The sequence below is a fragment of the Nestor notabilis genome, unplaced genomic scaffold, assembly GCF_000696875.1.
Source record: "Nestor notabilis isolate BGI_N333 unplaced genomic scaffold, ASM69687v1 scaffold28427, whole genome shotgun sequence".
Classification (NCBI taxonomy): domain Eukaryota; kingdom Metazoa; phylum Chordata; class Aves; order Psittaciformes; family Psittacidae; genus Nestor; species Nestor notabilis.
This window is the reverse complement of record NW_009936487.1, coordinates 30383-40382: the sequence shown is the minus strand read 5'-3', so window position 1 is coordinate 40382 and position 10000 is coordinate 30383. Positions and strand designations below refer to the sequence as shown.

The window sequence follows — 10000 nt, the reverse complement described above, 5'->3', positions numbered from 1 at the left end:
GTTAGGAAAAATTGGTGGGTGGAATATCAAGTGACTTACTGTATACGGCTGGCAGATGGGCGTTGAGAGGCATCGCGGGCTAAGTGTATAGGTGAGGTGAGTTAATAAAAGATGTAAATTCTATCTTAAAATGGGGAAGTCTTGTGGTAGGTAATACATTTTAATTAAGGTGGTAGAAGTCCCCTTTCTAACAGCGGGGGGAAAAAAATCAGAGCAAAGGAATATCACAAAGACTGCATTTTTCTCCGTATCAGTGTTTTAGGAGTGTGTTTAGGAAGGGTACTCTGCAAGGATGTATTTATTAAAGAAGACTACGATTTGTGCTGACAATACAATATATAGCAGGGAGAGCCATGTCTAGGAAGGCCTGCATTCTCAATCTGTTGGTAGCAACAAAGCTTGAGACACAAGCAAGTGAAGCTCTGATCCAGCTCCTTGCTTCTTGCTGTGTCACACAGATGTCTCGGGAGCACAGGGCTCACAGAGAAAATATCTGGCCCTGTTATGCCTGCTGTAAGGATGCGTTCATAGCACCCATGGTACTTGTTGGCCAGCTGAGAGGAATGGCCAAGTCAGTCGTCTTCTCTTGGCAAGTTTTGAGAGATGCTCTGCCTGGGAACATGGTTTTAAACTTACCTTGTGTCCCTCTGGAAATCTTACCTTGATGCCACCTGAACTCTCTGAAAACACAGATTTAAAAAATGAAATAAAATACCTCAGTATCAAGGAATGTGGCAGAGCTGAAACACGAATGCTGCTTGTGTTCACCCCAGCCTGTAGCTTCATTATTTAGCTCAGTGCTCAGGGTCATCCTAGTCAGCTTGAAGATGTCTAATTCTACCAAGAGTGGGTCCTTTTCACCAAATAATTGAACAAATACCAGTTCCAGTTGATGTTTTAGTCAAAGGGTGCTTAATGGCCCTTTTTTTTTTGACAGGATGTGAGCTCTCTGTATAGAAACAATTCATCGTGAATGCTTCACGTTAAAAACAATCCATGAGGAGCAATACTTAGCATTCGTTGTGCACAATTCATTGGAGAATTGCCGAGCAATTTACAAACATTAGCTCAATAAGCCTCACAACACCCATTTGAGATCAGAAAAAAAATAATAGATAAGATACTCCTCTTCAGCCTGGCTGTGGCACTAAGGAGCTGTAAAGCAGGAGTCCCAGCTCCAGACTCCCCAGTGCCTGGTGGTCCTGTACTGACATGCATTAGCTGGGCCTTGCACATCATCAGTCTGTGGGTGGACTAGAGGTATGACAGAAATGCCATTACCCTTAGCCTATACTCAGTTAATCTAGAGATCATAAGTATCTTCACGAAAAAAACCCAAACCTCTAACCTCCCGAAAACCAAGGCAGATAAATTAGGATGAAGGTATTGCTAACAAAGGTGGAGTTTCGTGGAGTCATTAATAGTGTCCCTGCAATAGTGCTCAGAAAACCTGAGTTTAAGTGAGCATCCAAGCTAGAGATCACATCAACCACCATGGAAATCCGCCTCTCTTTCAGCTCAAGAGCTAAAGCCTCCTTTACAGATCTTGTGTTGCTGCCCATGGCAGGGGGGTTTGAACTGGATCATCATAAGGTCCTTTCCAACTCAAACCATTCCATGATTCCATGATTCTGGAATAGTAAGTTTTAAAGAAACGTGCATTTCAGCACATGCCGAACTGACAGCATTGACATATTTATGCACAGTTTCAGTAAACTTAGTTGTTTCCTGTTTGACTTTCTGATATGAGAGATCGTTCCATCAGTATTAGCATCCTGTATTAATATTAGGGTCCTGCTCAAGGTTTAACTGAAGAGGAAGAGGAGCTGTGATTAAGAGCACCAGTTTGTGATATGGGAATACTTCTGTAATGCTCCTGTCTGACACTCAAAGTTCTGCAGGAGTGAGCACAATGTGATACAGCCTCAGTCGTACCTTCTGTCAGCCGTGGCTGGGCCGTGTCGGGTGTTGAAGAAGGGGAGAGGGGCCTGGCTTGCCTCCTACCAGGAATGCTGTTGGCACACGGTAACTTCTGTGAGGTCTATACAACCAGAGTAGTTCCAGTCACTCATAAAGATTGACATGAATAAATAATAGGTGCTCATATTCTAAATGTAAAAGCTCTTTATAACCTCGCTATTCAACATGTATGAAGTTGGGCAGCACGAGCTGCCGGACTGGAGCACCTGAGAAACTCTGGGTGAGGAGAAAATCCTGAGCCTTGCTTGTTTTTAGCTGTCAGTCATTAGCCAAAATCCAGACCTGAAAAACATATTGATTTAATTGTGAAACATGAAAACACAGCTACATAAACAAAAGAGGCAGTGTTAGGCTGTGGACATCCTCCTGTGTCAGGGCAGGATGGAAGAGTGGAGGGTGGAGACATCCCCTATCAGCTCGTTCCTCCGGTACGGGAGGGCAGCATAAAAGAGTTTGCATCTTTCCAAGCTTTTCCCCTTCCTCTAAGTGCTTGCTGTGTTCCCAGGAGGCAGCGTTGCTACAAAAATGGTTTATAGGGAGATGCCTAGATGATAAGGGTTAGTCCTAAATAATTGCTGGTTGCCGCTCAGCAAAAATAAGCTGGATTTCCATCCCCGGGTAAGTGACTCCTTACAGTTAAAGGCTGGCAAAGGTTGAAAAGGTCGTAAGACAGGGCCTAATTTGCCATGTTCTTTTCCTTTCAAAAACAATGAGAGAACCGGGGCCTTGCCGGTGGGCAGATCCTGCCTGGATCTCCCTGGAGTCAGCAGGAGTTGGATCGAGTCCCTTTGAATAGCGAGAGTTTCCAAACCGGAGGCAAAGCCAAGTGTTTTTCAGAAGATTGATCATTCATTACCTTGGAATTTTTTGACATAGAGGTCATTACTGCTAATACAAGTTGTGAAAAAAATAAAATGCATTAAAAAAATAGAGACAAATTCTCATCTGGTGTAAGTCACTGCCTTTGAAGTCAATGAGTCATTGAAATCAACTTTCCCACACCGAGCTAAGGATATGGCCTGGAGTCAATACATTTGTAGTTGTTGAAAAATTAAAAATATAAATTTGCCTTTCCCTGGCAATAATGTGCTGTTTATGACAGAGATCTTATGTTTTAAAATAAGTTCATTAACTAATAGGAAAGTCATATTTCACTGCCGGTATTCATTTGGGAATAACTATTTATGATTAAATTTTATTAAACTTTCTTAAAATTGGATTTACATTTTGATGAATCTAATAGATTTCAATTTTGTATTTTTATAGATTCTTTCTAAAGTTTTTCCTCAAGTGCAATCAGAACTGTTTGAAGAATGCAGGCAACCCGCGAGACATGCGAAGATTCCAGGTACGGATTCCCTTAAAGAATAAATGATGTATAAAGAACTTACATGTTCATCTTGAACTTTTGTTAATGAAAACCCTGTATCAGCGCTTCTACTTAGTGTAGTTTCAGTGCTGTGTGCCATTAAAAGAAGTGCTGTTGGTATTTTACATTTTCCCCACTAATTTAAGTGCTGGATCTTGGGACTTGCCGAGTTCTGCACTGGACTCTAATGGATCAATGCTGAAGCAAGTGGGTCTCTCCTCAGGAAGTATTTCCCTAGTTTTCCTTCATACTAACACCTTTTGTTGTAGTGTGGCGTGTGCTAAGACCTGCAGAGGTTTTGCTGATAGAGAGTGAGTAGCATTATCCTACTGAAAGACATGACCGTGGACTGCAGAGAAGTCTGGATCTCACACAGGGTTTTTTCACATTCACAACTTGTAAATCCAACACTGGTGCTCCAACCCACATGTTTTTATTCCAGTTGTGTTAGAAAATGTTTAATACTTCACTTTCTCCTTACAGCTTTTGAAATATCCTGTGGTGAATCATAACACCACAGAGAGACAGCTGACGTGATGGACAAATGATTTCCTCCGTATTTGGGGTCATTTGAAATGCTTGTTAGGAAAGACATGCTTTTTATTTCAAAGTGTTTCACAATGATAGTTGGGACTAATAATAAAGTATCATTGAGATGTTCAAAACTTTCTTATTTTGGAGAAGAATAACTTGTGGTTAAACTTGATAGCAAAACATGTGACATCTGTTTCCATGCACAGCCAACCAGCCGGTGAAGCCAGCACCCTTGAGCCAGCCAACAGAAAAGATCTGTAGCTGGAAAAAATCTTTCTTCAAAACAATTGAGCCAAGCTTCCATTTTTCATGCATCTCAGCTTCACGTGGCATTGGTGATATTGATCCATCTGAGCAGAACAGAAGGTCAAACCTGGAATGAGTGGAAATGTCCTCTTTGTCTCACCGAAGACTAAATGAAGCATCAGTCATGAATGATCTTGTGGTCGACAATGGAGCCAGTAGGCACTAGAAAGACTTCCCTGGGTCTCTTTAGCTAATCTCCCTGCCTCTCAGAAGGTTTAACTGGACTTAACAGTATGTCAGATCTTGAACAATATTTTTAACTGGTTTCACTGTCTCAGCACCTTCCTTTAAGGTGCGCTGCAGGAATAAGCCGATATAACAAAGCGTAGCATGTCTACTTTCTTCTGCTGAACTACAGTATTTTCCCTTGGTGACTGACCTACATATACATGACAGAACAAAAATAGTTGTCAGTTTTATATACACCTTTCTCTGCCTTTTTAATATACTGTGCTCTAGGAACCAAATCCAGAAATCTGTGCTGAAAATCACACTTGTGTGTTTTGTGATATTTCTCAAAGTCTGTGAACCTCACTAAAGGCGAATGTGGGCATCCCGGTGGCCTGGCAGCAGCTCTGCAGCCACGGCAAGTGTGAGACCTCATCTCTCTCCAAAGTGGGTGCTGACAAGAGTGAAAGTGTCCACTTCTGGGAGGAGAAAGCTAGGGAAGCAGAGCAGCCTGGCAGAGAGCTGCCCTCGGGCTGTTCCGAAGGGTACCGCAGATGGCTGTCTCAGAGGAGGCGGGACACATAGGAAAGGTGCTGTGATAGCTGAAAGCTAATTATGGGTTGTGAATAAGAAACAGGATCAGAGGTGATCCAAAACATAGAAGCAGACAAGAAATTTCTTCTGATGCCTTGGACCAGCTCTGTGTAAAAGGATGCTGTTTTTTCCCCTTCCGTTTTTGTTCATTAAGTGCTCAGGAGTTGGTGTGAGAGCCCTGGAAATCATTTCTGTTACATCCAAAAGTAAAGTAAATGGATGGTGAAAGCTAAAATTTGTACCAGCTTTTGCCACTGTCACCAATAGCATTGATAAGGCCAGACTTAGCCATGACTTTAAGGACTCTACTAACATTAAACCCCAAAGAAAACACTGCAGTGATCATATAGAAAACCTGGAACCCAAACCACAGGGCCCATGCTGGAGTATTAAAATAAGATGTAAATGTCTATCTGGGATAATAGGGATCAACCTACGAAGCCACGTTCCGCACAAACACAGGCGCATCTCAGGGTTTCCTCTTTGGCTTGTGTTCATGCAATATCGTTTCCGGAAGGAGTTTCACAACTCCATTGTGTAGGTGTTTTTATCGGGAAGGTTGTGCATTTTGCATATGTTCTTTTTCCATTTTCTACTGAGAAGCAGCTGGAAGCCAAAGAAGGCCCTATCCATCATCTCTTCTATGGCCGGACTCTGAACCTGGACACAAGAATAGGAGCCTTTCACTCAAAATAAAGGAGGAAATTCCATTGACATACCAGGGTCAATCACCATCCAAATGAACTTGAGAAGGGATACTTTTCATGGATTGAAAACACTTTCACTATTCATATTCAACTCGTTCTTTTCAGATGCAAAAAAGTTCATTATCAGACATTAAATGTAATTGTAAAACTGACCTGGAGATCATTTACTGAAGAAAAAAACGGGGAGTTACGATGCTTCCTGATTTATTAAGCTTTTTCATTTGGAATCCTCACAACCCTTCATTTGAAGACAGTCTCAAGTGAACAAATTTTAATTAGATAAACTATCTAATCAATATATCAACAGATCAATCAAAACAGTGGCTTTTAAAATGAGTGGCTAGAGGGGTGTTTCTGAAACTAATGGCTAGAAGAATATTTCCCTGAATTGAATTCATTTGTTAGCATAATAGGAGATTAAACTCTAATTAGTGTAGCAGGTTCTGAAGAGAAACAATTGTGAGTTAAAAATCACCAGTGTTAGCCACATCAACAAAGATGTATTCATAGTTGTCACTCACTTCGTTTGAGGCGAAAAGTGACGGGCTGTGGTGCTTTAGCTTAAAAGACGGTCTTGATGCTGTGTCTAGGCTTGTGAGGACGTGCAGGGTGTTTTCAGTTTTGCCTTTTGTTTTCTTTTTTCAGGTTGTTGTATCAACAACAGTCAATGTGGATGGCCACGTGCTGGCTGTCTCAGACAACATGTTTGTACACAACAATTCCAAACACGGGAGGCGGGCTCGCCGCCTTGACCCCTCAGAAGGTACGGCCCCTTCTTATCTGGAAAATGGTAGGCACACATTTACATGTCTTTTTTTTTTATTTGCAATGCTTTTTTTTTTTTTCCTTTTTTTTTCCCATTCTTTTTTGTTGTTTTTTCTCACCATACTTTATGTTGATGCACTGCGACATTTACTTTTACATAATTTCTTCTCTCATCCATCAAACCACCCATTAAAAAAGTCCATTAGTATTTCTCAGCCCTTGTCAACTAGAGTACGGCGCTTCTGAATTTGCTTCTGACTTCTTTCTTTATTTAATGCTTACAGTTTTGCAGTCACAACCAATTTTTCATCTTTTTCTATTTTTTTTTTCCCAGTCTTGTTTTGCTTGCAGCTTTTTCTTGCTATTTAATTTGACTTGATTTTATTTTGGCTTGTCATATTCCTTGATCCAGAGGTACAGTCTCAGGTTATGTATGCAAGTTTAAGTGGATGGTAAAAACATGACCGAATCTGTAAAGAATTTACTGTGAGGTCAATTTCCTGTGGCTGGGCCTTACTGCAGATTACGGCAGGAGGGGGTTTGTATGAGAAAAACAGCATAAAATGTTTTTCTTCAGACTCACTCAATGTGATTGACTTCTTGCCTGAACTGCTAAAAGAAGATAGGCTGAGATGAAGAGGAGAATGGAAAGTGGCTCTGGAAATCCAGAATTGTGAAATGCTATCTTTCTGGAGCCCATCAGCCTCCCAATCACTCGCACACAATCACAGCTGTGCTCGTACATGTGCACACATGTATTTATTCTCCCACACAGCCCCAAATAATCATTTAGATTTAAATATCGCTTGGTTCGCACTGTAAAATACAACAACATAAAATACAAACCAGCTTGCAGGTAACCTGATATTAAATAAAATTAGAATGTAATGTAATGTGATGGAATGGAATGGAATAGAATAGGATAGACTAGACTAGACTAGACTGAACCGGACCAGACCAGATCAGACCAGACCAGATCAGACCAGACCAGAATATTTTCAGATGGAAACCAAAAGAGCTAACCAAAAATTAAATGCATAGGGGTCAAATACATCTCCAGTTCTTCAAGAGTTAGAATACTCAAAACCACTGTGACTTGATGTACATCAGTTTCCACTGGACTCCTTGTGCCAGTTGTTACTAACATATTGACAGGATCATGGCTTTTTACACTAATAAAATTAATTAAAGTCATAACAGAATACTAAGCTGCTAATACAATCATTGTCATTTTAGGTTCCAAATAGTATTTACCAATGGGCATGCAGAGAAATGAATGAGGCAAGCCACAATTATCAGAAGAAAATACGCTCTAGACCTCAAAACATGGAAAGCGATTTCCAAATCTGCTGCAGTCTACACACACAAAACTAATTTGTTTTTCTGCATTAATAACTAAGGTAGAAGAGAACAAAAATATAATAATTAAAGGTCGCCCGGAGCACCAGAGTCATTATGGTCTATGACGTATTGTTTATCTCTTTCATATGCACTGAAAGTAGGTGTGTGTTTTGCCTAGCAACCGTCACTAATGAGGTTCACAATTAAGAAGGCTGAATCCTCTCCCCTAGTCCTCTCCTTCCCCAGAGAGCGAGAACTAGCAACATTATAGGTTCAAGTAAGCATGCTCAGCCCTGTGGTGTTAGGTTTTAGTCTAGGTCCAAATTCAGCCTCTTCTAATGAGCTATTATGATCTTAGCAAAATACAAGTATTTATTTTTGTAAGCTGCATGAAAAGAATTTGACTCTAAGCAGAAAATATCACTTAGAAAAATAAAGGCCACTTTTCCATGCTACAGAAAACCTACAAAAAATGTCACTAACCGATAGCTCCTTTCTTTTGTGATATGGTAATTGATTTGCTTTATTTAAATGTTAAGAATAGAGTGCCAAATCCTCTTTGCTTAACCTCCCATAAACACCTATTCAAGTAAGCTGCACCGTCGCAAATGAATGTGAAAATCTTAGCACTGCTTCTTAAGGTCCCATTTTTTATAACAATTACGGGAAATAAATAACCCCAAGTGCACACTCCTGTAACACAGAGAATCAAAATGCCCTTGGATGTGGATAGTGGCAGAGCTGGGGTATCGAATGTTCCATGTTGGGAGCTGGTGGAGTTCGGGGGTGCTCAGCACCTGTGCGGTTTGGGCTGTGCTCCCCATAAGCCTCACCAATGTTTGGAAAACAAGAGGTTCTGCTCCTGCTGGAATCAGCCACTCAACTTCTCAGGGTTTCAATGGAGCCAGAATAAGCTTCAGCCTCTTACAACAGGGATGGTGTCACCTGCAGAGAAAATTCCCTAAATCGTAACACTGCTTACTTGAAACTCTTTGTTCCCTTCTGGTCAGGGTATTAGCACTAGATACCGATACCCTGCGAAAAATGATGGTGGTTTATGTCATGCTTGAAGTCAGTGACGTCCCCATCAAGCCGTATCTCCCATCTCGGATGGTATGCTTTGCATTAGGAACACATTCTTTAAAGAATAGCGCCCGCCGAAAACCACAGATATTTACTTCTCTGTAGCCTCTCCTTGCTAACACCTCATTATCCAATCATCTAATATTCACCAGCAGTATATACACACACTCGCAGATCGTTTCCAAGTAAACTAATTCCCCCTGCTGCTACTGTGGAAGGTTGCCATTGAATCCTTTGAGCTCACAAAAAGCACGGCAAATTATTTACAGTAGTTGAATACAACTGGAGGAAAGACAATTGTTAAACCTCCCAGCACAGCGGAGGAGAACTAAGTTTTAATGGTTTTTTTGCCTTGTCACTTTTTTTCTCCCCCCCTATAAATGACTCCTCCACTGTTTAAACCTTAAGCAAGTCCTGTCCCAGCACCAGGCCTGCAGCACAGAAGTGATTTGCATGCCAAGTGCCTGTAATGCTGTTAGGTTTATGCAATAACGACAACTGAATCCAGGCTGCAGGGTTTTAGCGAGTTAAAGGGAACAGATGGCCCTAGGAGAGGTAAAAGGTATAATCCTATCAGCTGGAGTATCAGCCAGCCATCTGGACATCCTAAGCACAATTACAAGACATTTTAGCAGGCAGAACAAAGAAGTCTTCATGAGGCAAGATTAGGCCTGTTTGAGTGCCTCAATATTGTGAATCCAGAGAAAGGTGACAAATGCTGTGATATTACTCAGGAGAGCTAACTGATTAATGGAAACCAGTACAGTGGAGATGTTTACTAGGGGAAGACTGAGTAATATATAAAAATATTAGTGCTGTAATTATCGAGGGGTTTATTTTATAGGGAATTTTGGGGGTTTTTTCCCCATTTCTTTGAATCTGGCTGAACAAAGCCCTTATAAACAATGCTGAGCACAGGACACAAAGCAAAAGGCGGTTCATCCCAGATGTACAAACTTGGGCACCAGTAGTGCACCTTGCTGTGTAAAACCCTCCCCAGCAATGCATTTGCCTCTAGAAACAGAGAGTCAAAACCAATGCGTGTGCTTAAGCGTTAATGACCATGCGTGAGGCGAACAGGTTATGTCAGAGACACACCACTCTCATTAGTTAAAATACAGTGCTGGTATTGCAGCACCCAGTCTAGAAACAC

The 10000-nt window shown here is 41.2% G+C and overlaps 1 protein-coding gene across 1 annotated transcript in view; it reads left to right on the top strand.

Annotated features, from left to right (window-relative positions):
• Window positions 1–3245: 3245 nt before the first annotated feature.
• Window positions 3246–10000, top strand: part of LOC104408701 (transcription factor COE3) — a gene marked incomplete at its 3' end in the record, with an annotated part of 36830 nt that continues 30075 nt past the window's right edge. The window contains exons 1-2 of the mRNA XM_010018373.1: window positions 3246–3328; window positions 6304–6448. Coding sequence (XP_010016675.1) covers window positions 3314–3328; window positions 6304–6448 — 160 coding nt within the window. The remainder of the gene's footprint in view (window positions 3329–6303; window positions 6449–10000) is intronic.